The 20,603-nt window shown below is 47.6% G+C and overlaps 1 protein-coding gene across 2 annotated transcripts in view; it reads left to right on the top strand.

Moving 5' to 3' along the window:
• The window catches only part of LOC115143223 (rootletin-like), a 50,742-nt gene that overhangs the window by 4,216 nt on the left and 25,923 nt on the right, over positions 1-20,603 (top strand). The window contains exons 1-21 of one of the 2 annotated variants that reach the window (XM_029683383.2): positions 427-745; positions 1,348-1,474; positions 2,416-2,561; positions 3,799-3,990; positions 4,341-4,424; positions 4,549-4,649; positions 4,745-4,910; positions 5,017-5,123; positions 5,227-5,454; positions 9,389-9,479; positions 9,576-9,662; positions 9,776-9,988; positions 10,183-10,382; positions 10,580-10,762; positions 10,956-11,100; positions 11,267-11,413; positions 11,648-11,878; positions 12,066-12,259; positions 12,350-12,477; positions 14,898-15,067; positions 15,309-15,488. In XM_029683383.2, coding sequence (XP_029539243.1) covers positions 692-745; positions 1,348-1,474; positions 2,416-2,561; positions 3,799-3,990; positions 4,341-4,424; positions 4,549-4,649; positions 4,745-4,910; positions 5,017-5,123; positions 5,227-5,454; positions 9,389-9,479; positions 9,576-9,662; positions 9,776-9,988; positions 10,183-10,382; positions 10,580-10,762; positions 10,956-11,100; positions 11,267-11,413; positions 11,648-11,878; positions 12,066-12,259; positions 12,350-12,477; positions 14,898-15,067; positions 15,309-15,488 — 3,174 coding nt within the window. In that variant the 5' untranslated portion in view covers positions 427-691. Of the gene's footprint in view, positions 1-426; positions 746-1,347; positions 1,475-2,415; positions 2,562-3,798; positions 3,991-4,340; positions 4,425-4,548; positions 4,650-4,744; positions 4,911-5,016; positions 5,124-5,226; positions 5,455-9,388; positions 9,480-9,575; positions 9,663-9,775; positions 9,989-10,182; positions 10,383-10,579; positions 10,763-10,955; positions 11,101-11,266; positions 11,414-11,647; positions 11,879-12,065; positions 12,260-12,349; positions 12,478-14,897; positions 15,068-15,308; positions 15,489-20,603 lie in introns of those variants that run through there. The other variant, XM_065001847.1, reaches the window with a different exon arrangement.

Raw genomic sequence — 20,603 nt, 5'->3', positions numbered from 1 at the left:
GAACTCCATCCCACCAAAACTTCTCAAACAGCTTTTACACCAAGGGCATTATAATCAATTTCACAGTATTATTCCAACCTCATAGTTTTGAAATAGATCACGTTTTTGTCTGCACTGGGCCTTGAAAAACCCGTACAAAGCACATCCTGCAGGCACTGTCAAATTTGTGCGGCCTACAAATTTCCTCAACATTTTGTTGATAACCACTAACATTTGCATCAGATTTGTTTTATCCAATAACAATTTATTTAGTTAGCCCTACACTCAACTGCAAAAAAAAAAAAATCTAATTAAACTGCATGGGTGGCCAGGCAAAGAATGCAAACGGAAGCGCTCCTCGGGAGGGAGGGGGGATTTAAAGCCTGCTAATCCCCCTGTCCTCAATCTTTCGACAGTTCTGGAGAGAAGGACCGAGCAGGGCAGTCACCTGTGGGACGTGTAAGAAATCCTGTGATTACAGCAAACTATGACAACGTTCTGGACTGTCTGTATAGCATACATATGCTTTTATTTTTTATAGTTGCTAATGTGTCGTTAATTTAGATAAGCATTTACTCGCGTGCATCCGTTAATTGCGATCTACATCGAACGGTTAATCCTATTTGATAACGCTCCCAGCGCACAGCGGACTGGAGCGACAAAAGTGTATTTTTCAGGCCTGAAGATATTGCTGTTATTGAGATATTCCTCAATGAGCGACACAGAGAATTCCAACACGGATTCCAAATTGGAATCTGTCATACAGGTGATGTCATGGCCAGTGCATGATTGCACTTTGATTTATCGTTCTTCTTTTTTTATGGTGAATTGGTATTCTCCTGTAAATAATTGATTTTCAGAAATATCTATGAAACCAATATGTTATAATTATGTAGGCTAGTTGTAATTACAATAGACTTCACTGGGGATGCTGATGGTTTAACACTTCGACAGAGATGCCATACATTCTGCTCTATGTTGTGTGCTGAAAATGTGTATGTGCACTCTGCGGAGTGTGAGGTCAGTGTTCTATTCTGAACACAGCTCTGTGGTAGACAGGAGTGACTGCTGAGACACCACCTGTCCTCATGGCACTGTGCACTGCAGGGCCCTGAGCTTTAGTCTGTCTCTGAGGACATGAACTCACAAGTAAGATAAGGATTGCAGAAAGGGTAATCAAATGGAAATTGGAGATTTCATTTGTCAAAAGTGTCCACATTGAACAGGATAATCAAAGTAGCCTCACACAATACTAGTAGGTGGCTGCAACAGCTGTTATCCTATCTTCAATGTACATGCTCTCTCGCTTTCTCTCCCCCTAACTCTCCTTTCTCCAATATAAATGCTTCTGTGTCTGTCTTCTACCAGAGGCTGGAGGAGAGTGTGTTGTCTGAAGAGAAGAGGCTGACAGTCCGAGGCGCTTCCCCTGAAGACCCACCTACGTGTTTACCTGCACGAGTCCGAGAGATCGTTACCAAGAACCTCAACGAGAGCCGTGAGTGGGATAGAGATAAAACTGCTGAACAGTTCATCAAATGTCTACCCTGACTATTTGCATTGACCACCTTTTTATTTGCACCTACTCTCTTGCACCGGCTCTATGCACACTCACTGTACTCTACCCACACACTCACTGGACTCTACCCACACACTCACTGTACTCTACCCACACACTCACCGGACTCTACCCGCACACTCACCGTACTCTACCCGCACACTCACCGTACTCTACCCGCACACTCACTGGACTCTACCCGCACACTCACTGGACTCTACCCGCACGCTCACTGGACTCTACCCGCACGCTCACTGGACTCTACCCGCACGCTCACTGGACTCTACCCGCACACTCACTGGACTCTACCCACACACTCACTGGACTCTACCCACACACTCACTGGACTCTACCCACACACTCACACATACTATACAGTCACAATTCAACACACATACTACATACTCTCACACACACAAAACACACTCACATGTAGACACACTTTCACACTCTTCACATATGCTGCTGCTACTCTGTTTATTATCTATACTGATCGCCTAGTCACTTTACCCCTACCTACATGTACATATTACCTCCACTACTTTGTACCCCTGCACATTGACTCGGTACCGGTGCTCCTTTTATATGGTCTCGTTATTGTTATTTTGTGTTACTATTTCCAAAACATTTTTTTACACATTTCTCATCATTTTTAACTCTGCATTGTTGGGAAAGGGCTCGTAAGTCAGCATTTCATGCTAAAGTCTACACTTGATGTATTCGGCGCATGTGACAAATACGATTTGAATAGTGTCCAATCACCTGATTATTAAAAAAAACAGATGTTTTCAAAGTAGTGTCCTGAATATTGAATGAAGTGCTGTGCTCTTCATTAACACAAGTGGTTGTCTGCACCTCTCTCTTTCCCCTCCCCACCCCAGCACCAGGAGCCATGTCCTCCGTGATGTCTGTCCAAGAGGAGAACCGGGTGCTGCAGGTAGAGCTGGGAAGGCTGGAGGATCTGCTGGCCCATAGCAGGGCAGACCGAGATGAGCTGGCTATCAAATACAGTGCCATCAGCGAGAGGGTAAGACACAGAGAAGAGAAGGCAGGAAAAATAGATTGAGTGGAGGGGGGGTAGGAGGGAGGGGGGGAGGGAGAGAGAGAGAGAGAGAGAAGTAAGTATAAAAGATCAAATTAGATTATCCAGGAAAAGATAACAGGATTAGATGTGAAGTACATAAGTAAATGGAGGTTGAGAGAGGGAGAATGAATGCATTTGTTGTAGTACTACACTAACCTGGTTGCTAGAGGAAAATATGTGGTGGGTTTAAATTCTTGACCCACAAATGTAGTCTGAAATCTTTCCCATAGAGGACTAGTCAGAGGAGTTGCCATACACCAAACACTAAAGACAAAGTAGGCCACAGAGGGGAATTCCGTAGGGGCATTTCACAGACACATATAAGGAATACCAATGTACCCCTATCTCAATTCTCCTTTACTATTTTCTTTGTCTGCTTGGAAGAGTTTTGTCCGTCTCCTTGGTTACGGGACTGGAATGAAGTGAAGTGGCATGTTGCTATGACGTTCGTCACCCCTGGTGATTGTAAACAGAGGCTTCAGAGGGGAGGAATGGGGGGGGGGGGGGGTCAGGCCAGAGCGGGGGCTCAGTAGTATGGCGTTAGAATTTAGCCTAACTAAGCGTGGTTGTACATGCAAGATTGTCAGCTCTAAAACAAACTGGAAATATCTCCTATGTTACCTTTGATCTTCAGATGTTCTTCAAATGGTGATTCAGATAACCAGCAGTTAAAATGACTCTTCTGACAAATGAAACTGATGTAAATGTAATGCTAGAATCCAACATCCAGGCTACTATAACATGAATCCACGTCAGTGCTTTATGGCTAAATTGTAGAATACAGAGAGGCTTATCTGTATAGACCCAGTTGTTGAGACCTACAGAGGTTCCTATGGAGACAGGTTTGTGTTTACTGCATAGACTGAACTGTGGTGTTCTCCATGGAGAGGCCCTGAACATTCATTACAGTGCTGTTTGCAACTCTCCTCAATCACAGAGCACTCGGAGAAACCATTTTGGTCAGATACGGGTAGGTAGATGTAACTACCTTGCACCATGCAACAATTCTGCATTTATAACATAGAATTATGGTAAAACATTTCAGCATATTTTATTTTATTTATTTTCTATAGCATACCTGGCAAACCTGAAGAAAGACAGGGGTTACATGTCAGTCTGAGTTCGTAAGGTCGTGACTCCCCCTGTGCATCATCCCCCCCATGTGTTCTCATCCACATAGCTAGAGCAGGCTCTCCGCCTGGAGACAGGTGACGGGGAGCGGGATTCACCAGAGTCTCGCAGCCAGGCTCAGCAGAACATGGACCTGCGCCGGCGTCTGGACGAGGAACAGGCAGCCTACAAGCGTAAACTCACAGCCTACCAGGAGGGCCAGCAAAGACAGGCTCAGCTGGTGCAGAAACTGCAGGCCAAGGTATCACACTATGATGCATCTGTTTCCATTCACCTCCCATATATTTGGAGGTTAAAGGGTGTTTTACTAGTTCATTTATAGGCCCGTAATTGTCTGTCAACCCTCTCAGTTGTCAACAGAAGAACACACACATGAACATAAAGCAGGTGATGGCAGTGTTTTCTTTTCGTGGTTGTAATACGTTCATGAACCTCATAGATGTCTTCCTGTATGACATCACTGTCCTACAGACTCTCCTACTAAGAATGAAAACATTTGATGCTGACAAATGGGAACCTGATGCTGATTACCTGGTCTATATTATGTCACCAGTCAGAGAGCAGATCACCTCACTGTGTCCTCCCCCCCAGGTCCTGCAGTACAAGAAGAGGTGTGGAGACCTGGAGCAGACTCTAGTGGAGAAGTCCTCTGAGCTGGAGCAGCACAGACTGAGTGTTCGTACTGCTCTACACCACTATGGAGACATTCTGAAACAACTAACCAAGCCATTTAGTAACAACATTGAGTTCATCTACAATTCACATCTGATGCATAACTGTCATTCTTATTTCCCTTTAGGGTCGTTGTGATATGTCCAGCAACAGCCACCATCGAGACGAGGAGGATCCATGCGGCGACCTGGAAAATGCTCTCATCCGGTTGGAGGAGGAGCAGCAAAGGTTAGTGATTGAAATCTGCCTGGGCCAATCAGCAATGAAACTAATGACGTACATAATTCAATGCAATTGATGCAATGCCGTGTTATGTTCCACAGGAGCAGCAGTCTGTCTGCAGTGAACGCCATGCTAAGAGAGCAGTTGGAGCAGGCAGGACTGGCCAATGAGGCACTCAGCCAGGACATACGCCGACTCACTGCTGATTGGTCCAAATCCAGGGAGGAGCTGGAGCAGAGGGAGTCTGATTGGAGGAGGGAGGAGGAAGTCTGTATTATAGTTTTTGTGGATGGCTGTTTTCAATTTTCATATTAGAAGCACTTCTCTTATTTCTGTCACGTGACATTGACATTCCACAATTTCTCTCACTTAGTCTTTCCACAGTTATTTCAGCAGTGAGCACAGTCGTCTGCTATCCGTGTGGCGACAGGTGGTGGGCTTCCGTAGACAGGTCTGTGAGCTGAAGAGCGCCACAGAGAGGTCCGAACAATTAACTCACAACACACTGCATAAATGCACTACATTATATAGTTGCATGCTTGTGTCTTTGAATTCTTTCATATTTCCCCTTTTCCCCTGCCAGGGACCTGTCAGACATGCGTAACGAGCTGGCCCGGGCCTCCCACTCTGTCCAGTCATCCTGCTCCGGCCTGTCCTCCATGCTGCGCAGCCGGGAGGGAGGGGCGGCTCTGGCCCTGGAGCGGGAGGTGGCGCTGCGGGGGCAGCTGGAGCTGCAGCTCAGAGAACGGGTGGCTGAAATGATGAGCCTGCAGACCAGGACTGACGCTGAAAGGGCTGAGCTCAACACCAGGTCAGAGAGAGAGAACTGAACACCAGGTCAGAGAGAGAGAGAGAAAACTGAACACCAGGTCAGAGAGAGAGAGAACTGAACACCAGGTCAGAGAGAGAGAGAACTGAACACCAGGTCAGAGAGAGAGAGAGAACTGAACACCAGGTCAGAGAGAGAGAGAGAACTGAACACCAGGTCAGAGAGAGAGAGAGAGAACTGAACACCAGGTCAGAGAGAGAGAGAGAACTGAACACCAGGTCAGAGAGAGAGAGAGAACTGAACACCAGGTCAGAGAGAGAGAGAGAGAACTGAACACCAGGTCAGAAAGAGAGAGAGAGAACTGAACACCAGGTCAGAGAGAGAGAGAGAGAACTGAACACCAGGTCAGAGAGAGAGAGAGAACTGAACACCAGGTCAGAGAGAGAGAGAGAACTGAACACCAGGTCAGAGAGAGAGAGAGAGAACTGAACACCAGGTCAGAGAGAGAGAGAGAACTGAACACCAGGTCAGAGAGAGAGAACTGAACACCAGGTCAGAGAGAGAGAGAACTGAACACCAGGTCAGAGAGAGAGAACTGAACACCAGGTCAGAGAGAGAGAACTGAACACCAGGTCAGAGAGAGAGAACTGAACACCAGGTCAGAGAGAGAACTGAATGCCAGGTCAGGGAGAGAACTGAACGCCAGGTCAGAGAGAGAACTGAACACCAGGTCAGAGAGAGAGAACTGGACGCCAGGTCAGAGAGAAAGAACTGAACGCCAGGTCAGAGAGAGAGAACTGAACGCCAGGTCAGAGAGAGAGGCCTGAACGCCAGGTCAGAGAGAGAGAACTGAACGCCAGGTCAGGGAGAGAGAACTGAACACCAGGTCAGGGGAGAGAGAACTGAACACCAGGTCAGAGAGAAAGAACTGAACGCCAGGTCAGAGAGAGAGAACTGAACGCCAGGTCAGAGAGAGAGGCCTGAACGCCAGGTCAGAGAGAGAGAACTGAACGCCAGGTCAGAGAGAGAGAACTGAACACCAGGTCAGAGAGAGAGGCCTGAATGCCAGGTCAGAGAGAGAGAGAACTGAACACCAGGTCAGAGAGAGAGAACTGAACGCCAGGTCAGAGAGAGAGAACTGAACGCCAGGTCAGAGAGAGAACTGAACACCAGGTCAGTGAGAGAGAACTGAACGCCAGGTCAGGGAGAAAAACTGAACACCAGGTCAGAGAGAGAGAACTGAACACCAGGTCAGAGAGAGAGAACTGAACACCAGGTCAGGGAGAAAAAACTGAACACCAGGTCAGAGAGAGAGAACTGAACACCAGGTCAGGGAGAAAAACTGAACACCAGGTCAGAGAGAGAGAACTGAACACCAGGTCAGGGAGAAAAACTGAACACCAGGTCAGGGAGAGAACTGAACACCAGGTCAGGGAGAGAACTGAACGCCAGGTCAGGGAGAGAACTGAACGCCAGGTCAGGGAGAGAACTGAACACCAGGTCAGGGAGAGAACTGAACGCCAGGTCAGGGAGAGAACTGAACATCAGTTCAGGGAGAGAACTGAACACCAGGGGCCTCATTTATAAACGTTGCGTAGGCACAAAAGAAGGTCTATGCCACTGTCGAAGCTAATTTTGGGATTTATAAGAACAAACTTGACCGGAGAATGTGCGGGCCTCCACGGACACTTACGTACATATGACCCATACGTACGCCCATAAACTGGAGGAATTAGAAACTACGACTCTGATGGCAGAAGGATGAAACTCGAGAAACGCTTTGAAATTGATACCATTGTGTAAAATAAATCAAAATATTACCTCTCACGTATTATATATGAAGAGTTCCCTGGAGTGCACACAAAACAAACACAAAAAACAGACAAAAACCTGATTTAGACTAATAAATACAAACGGAGATATCTGTTTTTGCAAAAGAACCCCTCAAATATGTTGTACAGTTTAATCGGGAATCATATTTAATTGGATCTGTAATTATTAAACAATACTTGCATGTTATGAAAGGTATTCTCATGAGTATTAAGGTGAACAGTTGGACAAATGACATTTAAATTGATGCTGTTTACGATGCCTCAGTCGGGCAGATACCAGTATACAGTTTCATATATTATTATCACATGTTCGTTGTGCAGAACTGTCAGTGTGGTAATGGCCTTGTCATTGTCAGTTACAATCAGGGTAATTACCACACCTGAAGGTGTTACGCAACTGGGTGGCTTTGACAATCAAATGGTTGGATATAAAAAGGCATGCAATTTCAACGCGTAATGACGCACAACGGCTGCTTTGGCACTAATGGAAGACTTAGCCGTGCCTGTCCCACTTCAACTCCTTGGCAACCTCGTTAATAGCATCGATGGTGTCTCTCTGCGTTTGCAGGACTGCATCTGTGAGGACACGGCCGCTGGAGGGTTGTGACACACAGGTGCAGTGGAGTCGCCGGGGCTGGGCGCACTCAGCTCCTGCTCAGCTGCAGCACCACTGCCCCGGTAGAACACTCAGCTCCTGCTCAGCTGCAGCACCACTGCCCCGGTAGAACACTCAGGTCCTGCTCAGCTGCAGCACCACTGCCCCGGTAGAACACTCAGCTCCTGCTCAGCTGCAGCACCACTGCCCCGGTAGAACACTCAGCTCCTGCTCAGCTGCAGCACCACTGCCCCGGTAGAACACTCAGCTCCTGCTCAGCTGCAGCACCACTGCCCCGGTAGAACACTCAGCTCCTGCTCAGCTGCAGCACCACTGCCCCGGTAGAACACTCAGCTCCTGCTCAGCTGCAGCACCACTGCCCCGGTAGAACACTCAGCTCCTGCTCAGCTGCAGCACCACTGCCCCGGTAGAACACTCAGCTCCTGCTCAGCTGCAGCACCACTGCCCCGGTAGAACACTCAGCTCCTGCTCAGCTGCAGCACCACTGCCCCGGTAGAACACTCAGCTCCTGCTCAGCTGCAGCACCACTGCCCCGGTAGAACACTCAGCTCCTGCTCAGCTGCAGCACCACTGCCCCGGTAGAACACTCAGCCCCTGCTCAGCTGCAGCACCACTGCCCCGGTAGAACACTCAGCTCCTGCTCAGCTGCAGCACCACTGCCCCGGTAGAACACGCAGACACTAAAAACAATAGAAAATGTCACAATTGTTTGTGTAAATACATTTTTAAACACAACTTGAATGCATTTGGTTTACTCTTTTCAAAGTAGGGACTACTAATACCTGGATCATCCGGTGTGTCTGTCCCCCTCCACCTCCGTCCCTACTCCACTCAGGAGGGATTCCCCTATAATACCGGCAAGTCGTTCGTTTCCCCCGCCCTTGGCACAAACACTTTGTCTGTGTACGGCTGCGCATTTCGGGCCTTTCTGTCGGGATTTGCCGTCATCGTCGGCAAATCCCGATGAAAATGAATTAGGGGCGTTTCGCTGACAACTATAGGCAACTATAGGCGTTAAAGGGGTGGGACAAGACGCTCGCTCACGTGCGCCCAATTTCGAGTTGATTGTGATTCATAAAAGGAAACCGGCATGGGACATGTGTGCACACTGTGTTATCAATCAGAATATTTTTGTGCCTAAGAAATGTTTGCGTTTCGTCCGTACGCCACCTTTTGACGTGAATCCTCCGCACAGTTTTATAAATGAGGCCCCTGGTCAGAGAGAGAACTGAACACTGCTCAGTCACTGCCTGCGTCCCAAATGGCACAGTTTTATAAATGAGGCCCCTGGTCAGAGAGAGAACTGAACACTGCTCAGTCACTGGCTGCGTCCCAAGTGGCACCCTACATAGTACAATAGTTTTGAGCAGAGCCCTATGGGATTCAGACACTGTCGGTCTGTCTGTCTGTGTCTTTGTGTTTAGTAAGTGGCAGCCTGATCTGCCTGGTGGAGGTAGACAAATCAGGAGTGTAACGTGCATCGTAGAGATTCCATGGTATGCTAAGTGATCTGTGTGTTTATGGTCAGGCTGTCAGATGCAGTGCGAGAGGTGGAGAGGCTGAAGAGCCAGAGTGAGGAGAAAGACAGGGACGTGGCCTCACTGACCAGGAGACTGGAGGTGAGAGACTGGCCTGTGTGAACCCAGCAGAGATACTTCTTGTAGCCATTAGCCATCATACCCCTCCCTTCTCACTATGGTTCTATCCTCCTGCAGGAGCAGAGTGGCAACGATGAGACAGACATGCAGGTGATGAGGGCTCATACTGAAACACTACTGGACACACTGAGAGACATTGCCCAGGTACAGCCATCACACACACACACACCACACCACACCACACCACACCACACACACCACATCAAACAAACAAAGGGAAACTTTGACCAAAACCCTTTATTGAATCCTCTTCCCAGACTGTCCTGTCCGATGGGGACTCGTCATCAGAAGCAGACCAGGAGAACACTGGGGCTCCTCTATTGGCTCTTCTCCGTGGCTCCTCCCCTCACCGCTCCTCATCACCATGGGGATCCACCTCTCCCAGGCGTTACTCCTCGTTGGCCACCGTCCCAGAGGCCAGCCTGTCAGCTCTGCGGTCTGCTGTCAACAGCAGACATCTCCAGCTGCAGGTACCCTGTCCCTCTGCTGCAGCTGGACACATTAACACATCTACTACTATCTATATGGGTTCACTATATTTATTCTCTGGGATTGGAAATTGAGGTTGCTTTATTCCAATGTTACATTGTCTAACGTTCCTCTGTATCACTTTCAGTGTTCAGTGTCCCACTCTCTCATCTGCCTCTGTCTCTCTGGTCCACAGGAGGTCAGAGGGCGTCTCTCCTCTGCCCAGTCATCAGTACAATTGCTGCGCAGGCAGCTAGCAGAGGCGGAAGCAGCCAAGCGGGAGGCGGAACAGCGCAGTCAGACCCTGCATGGAGAGAGGGATGGAGTTCAGAGAGAGAAGGACACCACACAGAGAGAGAGAGACCGTCTGAAACAAGACAGGGACACACTGGCTAGGTACAACCAGGAGGGCTCAGGCAGACTTCTAACACAACTTGGGTGATGGAAAACCCTTTAGGACCAGGAAGTGTCTGCCCTCAGTGCCCTAGTTAAAGAACACTTACTCTATGTATATTAATGGTTACATTTCAGTCGATATTTCTAATGTTTCCATTGTCCTGTTGTGTTCTGTGTCTTGGTCTCTATCCTGTCAGTGAGAAGGTGGCAGTGGAGAAGGCAGCCCAGGCAGCTCTGATCAAGGCCCAGATTCTGCAGATGGACTGTGAGAAGCTGCAGCAGGCCGTGACGTCAGCCCAGAGAGAGAGGGATCACGAGAGAGAGGAGAAGGTGGACGCGCTGCAGGAGAGAGACCGGGCCAAGGCAGAGACCGACAGAGTGTGAGTGAGAATGTGTGAAAATAAAGTTGGAAGGGAGAGAGTGATGGGGGGAGAAAGAAGTGAATGGTGAAATTATGAGAAAGGAGGAGACGAGGGAAGTAAATGATGAGAATTAGAAGGAGGATATTACAAGTATACTGTATATAACTGTATTCCTATCCTTGTCCTCTGTCCCTGGTACCTGTCCCCACAGTCAGAAGCAGTGGGAGCAGAGTGAGAGCCGGGCGTCTGTCCAGAGAGGGGAGCTGTCTACAGTGAGAGAGACTCACCACCAGGCAGAGGTGGAGAGGCAGCTGCTGGAAGGAGAGAAGACCCAGCTCACTGAGGCGTTGGCCCGGGTATGACACACACAGATACGGATACGGATGTCACTATAACTATCTGGCTCCTCTTGTGTTTGCTTATCATATGTTTGGTCCCTTTAACTTCCTCTCTGTTCTATGTTGAAGGGTTACCTATCCTCTCTGTTACATATCCTTGTATGTTTTGTCCCCGGTCCCCCAGGCTGAGAGCAGTAATGCAGAGCTCTCTCTGCTGGTCAACAAGCTTCACTCTGAGGAGGCTGCCCTCCGAGACTCTCTGGCCAAGATGGGCAGCATGAATGAGGGCCTGGCCCAGGACAAGTCTGACCTCAACTCCATCATCAGCCAGGTGGGACCAACACCGTGATCAACATTTGACTGACACTTGTGGTGGATGTCATATAGAACTGATGCAAGAGTGACCATGTCATCAAATCAAATCAAAGCATTGCCCTTGCTAATATGTTTTCTGTAAGCAATGGTATCATGGTATGCGCATTGCCTATCAGGATTGCTTTTAGTTTTAAATGTAAGCCTTGCACACCCGTCCTGACTCTCATATGTGTCCATGTTTTTCTCTCAGCTTGAAGAGGAGAAGGCCTACCTGCAGGCCCAGAAACATGAAGCGGAGCAGGAGAAGATGACCATCAGAGATGAGCTCGTCCGATTGGAACAGGACAGGCTAGAGTTGGACTCCGCCCGCCTCGCCCTCCACCAGTCCTTGCAGGATTCTGAGCTGAGCAGGGTGGGGATGGAGGCGGAGCTTCAGAGCCTCAGGGCCGATAGAGTGAAGCTGCAGGACAAAGTCACTCAGGTAAATTATGTGTCCTCTCCACTCTGAATGGGAATGTGGCAAGAAAGAGCTTCTGTCACTCTGGACTAATCACTAATTAACAGTGCATGAAAATCACTGGGTTCTGAAACCTCATTGTTCCAGTGAACATTTGTCTGTAAATGTGTACAGTTTTACTGCATGTACCTGTGTATCTCTCTGCTGACAGCTGTGTGGCGAGGTGAGCTCTCTGGGGGCAGAATTGGGCATGGCCCGCGGTGAGGAACAGAGACAGGGCGTTGCTCTGGAGGAAGTAGGGCGGGGCCGGGCGGAGCTGGTCAGGGAGAGGGCGGGGCTGGTGGTCCAGCTGACTGCATCGGAGAGAGAGAACGCCACACTAACAGAGGAGTTGGCCGCATTCAGGTGAGAGATGTGTGTCTGACCGACGGTGTGTGTATTTCTGTGTGTGTGTTGACGAATTGGTCCCTAATATTAGTGTCCATGCCCCTGCAGGTCAGAGCGGGAGGCCTTGGAGACCAGCCTGTTTGAGGTGCAGCAGCAGCTGGTTCAGATAGAGTTTCGCAGAGAGCAGCTAGAAGCAGAGAACCAGAGCCTGCGGCTACTCAGGGAGACCACCACCGGTGAGAGATGGAGAGAGACAGAGAGGAGGATGAGAATAAATGACCATGTGGAGGGAAATGAAATAAATGAGTGAGAAGAGGAGAATAGGTAGGAGAGAGAGAGTCTGTGAGAGTAAGAAAGGAAGAGGGGAGGATGGATATGTTGGAATGGAAGAAAATGATTAAGGAACATTGAAGGAGAGAGCCATAGATCAGGAATTAGAAACCTGTGTTTAACCCCTTACACTCGTGGAAATTGGGCTATATGGATATGGCCAAATTGAAATGGTTCTAACAGAACTATAAAAAGCATATTTATGACCAGGGTAGCAATTGAAAGAAAAGACTTTGGAGATTATGGGGAAAGGACACAACAGTTCACCTGACACAAGACTGAATCCAGACATTACACTGTTGCTTTTATGTGCATTTTACATTTACTGGACATATTACAGCATTTGTTAATAACGAAATCTGAAAATACATTCAGTAACATAATAGGAATATGCATTGACATTTTGGAATAGGTGCAAAATAAGAAAAAACGCAATCCCAAAATGTTCCATTATACTGTAAATCCCAATCTGGGTCAGTTGGGCATGATTTGAAAGCTTATTCTATTGCCAACATGGCTAACTAAGTTATAAAATATGATCTTACAGTTTTAGGCTTTCAGAAGGCACTTCAGACCAACAGATTGTAATTTTGGTGCACATAGAAATGGAGTCATGAGTGCTTTCAAGTGCTTGTTCTGTGGCAAATTTTCGACACAATATGACAAACAGGCTTATTCTGTTCAGGACAACCCGTGGTATAGCACATGTTCAGGACAACCCGGGGTATAGCACATGTTCAGGACAACCCGGGGTATAGCACATGTTCAGGACAACCCGGGGTATAGCACATGTTCAGGACAACCCGGGGTATAGCACATGTTCATGACAACCCGGGGTATAGCACATGTTCAGGACAACCCGGGGTATAGCACATGTTCATGACAACCAGGGGTATAGCACATGTTCAGGACAACCCGGGGTATAGCACATGTTCAGGACAACCCGGGGTATAGCACATGTTCAGGACAACCCGGGGTATAGCACATGTTCATGACAACCCGGGTATAGCACATGTTCAGGACAACCCGGGTATAGCACATGTTCAGGACAACCCGGGTATAGCACATGTTCAGGACAACCCGGGTATAGCACATGTTCAGGACAACCCGGGTATAGCACATGTTCAGGACAACCCGGGGTATAGCACATGTTCAGGACAACCCGGGTATAGCACATGTTCATGACAACCCGGGGTATAGCACATGTTCAGGACAACCCGGGTATAGCACATGTTCATGACAACCCGGGTATAGCACATGTTCATGACAACCCGGGTATAGCACATGTTCATGACAACCCGGGTATAGCACATGTTCAGGACAACCCGGGGTATAGCACATGTTCAGGACAACCCGGGGTATAGCACATGTTCAGGACAACCCGGGGTATAGCACATGTTCAGGACAACCCGGGGTATAGCACATGTTCAGGACAACCCGGGGTATAGCACATGTTCAGGACAACCCGGGGTATAGCACATGTTCATGACAACCCGGGGTATAGCACATGTTCAGGACAACCCGGGGTATAGCACATGTTCATGACAACCAGGGGTATAGCACATGTTCAGGACAACCCGGGGTATAGCACATGTTCAGGACAACCCGGGGTATAGCACATGTTCAGGACAACCCGGGGTATAGCACATGTTCAGGACAACCCGGGGTATAGCACATGTTCAGGACAACCCGGGGTATAGCACATGTTCAGGACAACCCGGGGTATAGCACATGTTCAGGACAACCCGGGGTATAGCACATGTTCAGGACAACCCGGGGTATAGCACATGTTCAGGACAACCCGGGGTATAGCACATGCCATAGTGATCATACTGTAAATGACATGAGTTTTCTAATACGGAAATGTGAAGTAAACGTTTGGACTCACGGCTGTGTGGTTTGCTTGTATGACATCAAAGCAATATTTATTATAATTCTCAACGTCTCATCTTTCAAAACACATCAACTCCTCTCGATTTACAGCATTTCCCTCGCTCGGACAACAACAAATGTGCAAAAGTAGCTGATTATTCATAGGGATGGGTCTCTTCAAGACAGTCACGGTGCTCAAGTTTATAAAGGCTGTCAGCCAAAACCCATACAGCTCTGTGAAGTGGAGAACCGGGGCTCTGGTGTCATATATAGCATGTTACAATGACCAAATCTGCCATTTTCAACCCATATATGAATGGGGCTGTGAGTGGAGAGGGTTTACAGCCCTTATTTAAAAACTGTTGCTGCGTTTGATGGTGTATCTGTTGTATGACTGAGTCTGTATGAACACAGGTGTGAAACTGGTCATCATGTCTGATATTGTCCTGTGTAGCGGAGCTGAGGCGTGTGCGCGCGGATGGGGAGAATGTGCTGGCGCAGAGTGAGAGGGAGAGAGAGGCTTTGAGCCAGGCCCTGACTACCACCCAGCAGGAGTCCCAGCAGGCCCTCCACACCGCCATCACTGACCACCAGGAGGAGGCAGAGAGACTGACCGCTGAAAAGGTGAGGAGGGCTCAGGCTGGATTGTGTCTGTCTGTCTAGGCCTGTTTGGAGAAGTGTTTGTGCTAGCAGTAAGAGTACTATTTGGATGGTTTTACTGTAAAGAAATGTGTTCTTGCTTTTTCTTGCTTTGCCCAAGGTGTCTCACTGTAGGTCTTGATTCTACTCAGTTGTTCATGTTCTTTATTTGGGCTGGTTTAACCCATGCAATGAACATGAACAACTGAGTGTGTTTGTTCTCCAGGAGGCCCTGCGTCGCAGTTTGGAGTTTGAACAGGAGGGGGCACTGCGACAGGTCAGACAGGAGGCAGAAGAGCAGCTCCTCAGAGCCGAGAGAGACCGGGAGGACCTGAAAGATGAAGTGAGGAGTCTGCAGCACGACCGAGACCAGAGTCTGCTACAGGCAGAGACAGAGAAACAACAGGTCAGGCACATCTGAGAGTCCATACAAACACAATGCGGGCTCTATTTTCAGCTGGCGCTAAGGTCTGAGGGATAAGTGTCATCTAAAACCTGTGCACTGGCATTTTCCAGCCCTAACGCCAGGTTTGGCAATTAACCGGTCTTAAATCAGCTCGCTTGCACTGAGGTGGGAGGGATGGCAATATTTGAGGTGTGTCCTTAAAAACAAGTGCAGAAATAACCATTTTCTGCAGCGCTAATGGTAAGTTGTAAGACCCACAGCTTTTCCAGCCACGACACACAGTGCCCATGGAAGAGACGTGCATTTTGTGCCAGTGAATCTTGTATTTATGCGGAACAAAAATATTAACGCAACATGTAAGGTGTTGGTCCATGTTTCATGAGCTGAAATAAAAAAATCCCAGAAGTGTTCCATACACACACAAAGCATATTTCTCCCAAATGTGGTGGCTAGAGTTGTTTACATCCCTGTTAGTGAGCATTTCTCCTTTGCCAAGATTATCCATCCACCTGACAGCTGTGGTATATAAAGAAGCTGATTAAACAGCATGATCATTACACTGGACATACCTTGTGCTGGGAACAATAAATGGCCACTCTAAAATGTGCAGTTTTGTCACACAACACAATGCCACAGATGTCTCAAGTTTTGAGGGAGTGTGCAATTGGCATGCTGACTGCAGCAATGTCCACCAGAGCTGTTACCAGATAACATCATTTTTATTTTTATACCATAAGCCGCCTCCAACATCGTTTTAGAGAGTTTGGCAGTGCGTCCATCTGGCCTCACAGCCACAGACCACGTGTAACCACGCCAGCCCAGGACCTCCACATCCACAGACCACGTGTAACCACGCCAGCCCAGGACCTCCACAGCCACAGACCACGTGTAACCACGCCAGCCCAGGACCTCCACATCCACAGACCACGTGTAACCACGCCAGCCCAGGACCTCCACATCCACAGACCACGTGTAACCACGCCAGCCCAGGACCTCCACATCCACAGACCACGTGTAACCACGCCAGCCCAGGACCTCCACATCCACAGACCACGTGTAACCACGCCAGCCCAGGACCTCCACATCCACAGACCACGTGTAACCACGCCAGCCCAGGACCTCCACAGCCACAGACCACGTGTAACCACGCCAGCCCAGGACCTCCACATCCACAGACCACGTGTAACCACGCCATCCCAGGACCTCCACAGCCACAGACCACGTGTAACCACGCCAGCCCAGGACCTCCACATCCACAGACCACGTGTAACCACGCCAGCCCAGGACCTCCACATCCACAGACCACGTGTAACCACGCCAGCCCAGGACCTCCACATCCACAGACCACGTGTAACCACGCCAGCCCAGGACCTCCACATCCACAGACCACGTGTAACCACGCCAGCCCAGGACCTCCACATCCACAGACCACGTGTAACCACGCCAGCCCAGGACCTCCACATCCACAGACCACGTGTAACCACGCCAGCCCAGGACCTCCACATCCACAGACCACGTGTAACCACGCCAGCCCAGGACCTCCACATCCACAGACCACAGGTAACCACGCCAGCCCAGGACCTCCACATCCACAGACCACGTGTAACCACGCCAGCCCAGGACCTCCACATCCACAGACCACGTGTAACCACGCCAGCCCAGGACCTCCACATCCACAGACCACAGGTAACCACGCCAGCCCAGGACCTCCACATCCACAGACCACGTGTAACCACGCCAGCCCAGGACCTCCACATCCACAGACCACGTGTAACCACGCCAGCCCAGGACCTCCACAGCCACAGACCACGTGTAACCACGCCAGCCCAGGACCTCCACATCCACAGACCACATGTAACCACGCCAGCCCAGGACCTCCACAGCCACAGACCACGTGTAACCACGCCAGCCCAGGACCTCCACATCCACAGACCACGTGTAACCACGCCAGCCCAGGACCTCCACATCCAGCGTCTTAACCTGTGGGATCATCTGAGACCAGCCACCCGGACAGATGATGAAACTGTTGGTTTGCACAATCATTTCTGCACAAACTGTCAGAAACCATCTCAAAAAGCTCAACTGCGTGCTCGTCATCCTCACCAGGGTCTTGACCCGACTGCAGTTAAGCGTCGTAACCGAGTTCAGTGGGCAAATGTTCACCTTCAATGGCCACTGGCATGCTGGGGACGTGTGCTCTTCACAGATGAATCCCGGTTTCAACTGTACCGGGCAGATGGCAGACAGCGTGTATGGCATCGTGTGGGTGAGTTGCTGATGTCAACGTTGAGAACAGAGTGTCCCATGCTGGCGATGGGGTTATGGTATCGGCCGGCATAAGCTATGGACAACAAACACAATTGCATTTTATCGATGGCAATTTGAATGCACAGAGATACTGTGAGAAGATCCTGAGGCCCATAGTCATGCCATTCATCTGCCACCATCACCTCATGTTTCAGCACAGCCCCATGTCGCAAGGTTCTGTACACAATTCCTGGAAGCTGAAAATGTCCCAGTTCTTCCATGGCCTGCATACTCACCAGACATGTCACCCATTGAGCACGTTTGGGATGCTCTGGATTGACCTGTACGACAGCGTGTTCCAGTTCCCGCCAATATCCAGCACCTTTGCACAGCCATTGAAGAGGGGAGGGACAACATTCCACAGGCCACAATCAACAGCCTGATCAACTGTATGCGAAGGAGATGTGTCGCGCTGCATGAGGCAAATGGTGGTCACACCAGATACTGACTGGATTTCTGATTCACGTCCCTACCTTTTTTTAACAGTATCTGTGACCAACCGATGCATAATGTATCTGTATGTATCTATAAGTCATGAAATTCATAGGTTAGGGCTTAATGAATTCATTTCAATTGATTGATTGATTTCCTAATATGAACTGTAAAATCTTATAAATTGTTGCATGTTGCGTTTTTAATAGTTTTGTTCAGTGTAGAAACAAAAAAACGATTGGTTTCCATCCCGTTTAAATGGATTAAAAACCAAGCATTGCCTACCTTCCCCTTAATCAAGGCTGGTTTAGAGGCATCACATAGGTGCATATTGTTGTCCTAGCCATTAACCAAGTATATAAATAAATACATTAGGTTTTAAATGGTCTACTGAAATGTTCTGAAATATTGTAGTAAAATATGCAAATTAGGCAATAACTCATTAAATATGCACATATTTGCAAATCCATTTTTCTGGACACTGGATTAAGTGTACCCTAAATATTTTGGCTTCATTTTGTTAAGACCCTCCAGGACAGGACTGACTCAGAGCAGATGGTGGACACATGTTTTTTTTTCATATTTCTAGCTGTAAAATACTAAAGCCATGTTTATAAAATGCATTTTTGGCAAATGTATTATCGAGAGATGATTTATTTTTTACAACATATCAACAATTCCCTCTGGGCAAGTCTCGAGAATATGTCTAAGTATTACCACACACAATTTGGTGAAAGCAGATGCTACTGAAGCTGAGGAAATGTAGTCGGCATGTGGGAAGTGTCTGATTTTCAGTAAATGGCAGTTAAAGGCAAGTCCACTGAATTTAGACTGCCAAACGCCAAACACCTTTTTAGATCCAATCACCATCTCTTTAAACTAAGTTACTATACATATGTATTCCAATTTGTTACATTCTCTATGAAAAGGGATTTTAACTTAAGTGTAATTAAAAATAGTGAGTTTTGAAATGATGGATGTATGACCATTATAAAGTGGATCAAATTCATGAAACTTTAATGGTAAGATTTTGATCGTTTTATGTGTTTAAATACTAATATTAGTGAGCCAAAATACCTACAAATCTCAAAATGTATAGGTATTTGCAAAATGTCATTTCAGCCTGTAGTGCCGGCCTTAAATCATCTATTCGTCAGAGTGTCTTGATTTGAAAATATACAGTACTGCACATCCTTAAACATAGACACATATGCCTACCTGCATACTTAATTTAGCTTGTTCAAGTATCCATCCCCATCTTCAAAGAGCGCCTCTCATCCAGTTACCAAAGCAGGGAAGGGGTGATGCGTAAAGACATGTAGGCTAGTCTAAGCTCGTTGATGCCAGACATAGGGCATTAAACAAACACTGAATGTTTTTTTTACTGTTGCTTATTAGCCTACACGTTACTGTAGCGTATGCTATTTAATGAACTGTAGTACATCAATACACAATGGACCAGGACGAAAATAATCCGAGCCCCCAGCCTAATTGAAGTTGGGGGCAACGCAAATACCATCAGTAACCTACAGAACTTGAGACAAGCACATGCAGTATTAAGCCATGGAATGTGTTGATTAAAACCTCTAAAAGTCTAAGCCGTTGGGCAATGCTAAAATATGTCATTGTTTTAAGATGGTCATACCATGGATAATGTAATTGTTTTTAAGATGGTCATACCATGGATAATGTAATTGTTTTAAGATGGTCATACCATGGATAATGTAATTGTTTTAAGATGGTCATACCATGGATAATGTAATTGTTTTAAGATGGTCATACCATGGATCATTTAGCTATTTGATTTGGAATTTTAGGACCCTTTAGGTATCAACAATTATATAAAAAAATGATTTAATAAAATATTGAATTTGGCCTTTACTACTATAGCCCATAGAAACACATTGAATAACACATTCATAAATGGCCCAATGAGACAGTAAAAACATATCATAATGAATAAGGCTTTGTGTCTGTCCTATATCTAGGAGATTTAAGAAAGCTCAGGAATATATATTTTTGGGGAGACATATTTAACCCCTTATTTTTGTTGGAACAAACTACCTCCATACATCCATTCATTTGCATGGGCTACCTTTGTGGGGGTTGTAGAGCAAAACGGAGAACACTATCGTGAGAGTCTCATTAGTTTGTATGCCAAATCGTTCTGACGCTTTCATGAGAAGACCGATTTTCGGATGGGTCTGACAAAGCCCTTCTCACACCTACAACTTGTGTATTAATCAAAACCTAGCCATTTCGAGCCACCTGCAGCTATTGCACTCTTAATTCCGTCTGTGAAAATAGCAAAAATATTTCTTACACCGCTGGACCTATAGCACTACTGCCAGTGCTTAGATTTAACATTGCGTTAAT

The sequence above is a fragment of the Oncorhynchus nerka genome, linkage group LG15 (genome assembly GCF_034236695.1).
Source record: "Oncorhynchus nerka isolate Pitt River linkage group LG15, Oner_Uvic_2.0, whole genome shotgun sequence".
Taxonomy (NCBI): Eukaryota; Metazoa; Chordata; class Actinopteri; order Salmoniformes; family Salmonidae; genus Oncorhynchus; species Oncorhynchus nerka.
This window is presented reverse-complemented; position numbering and strand designations above follow the sequence as displayed.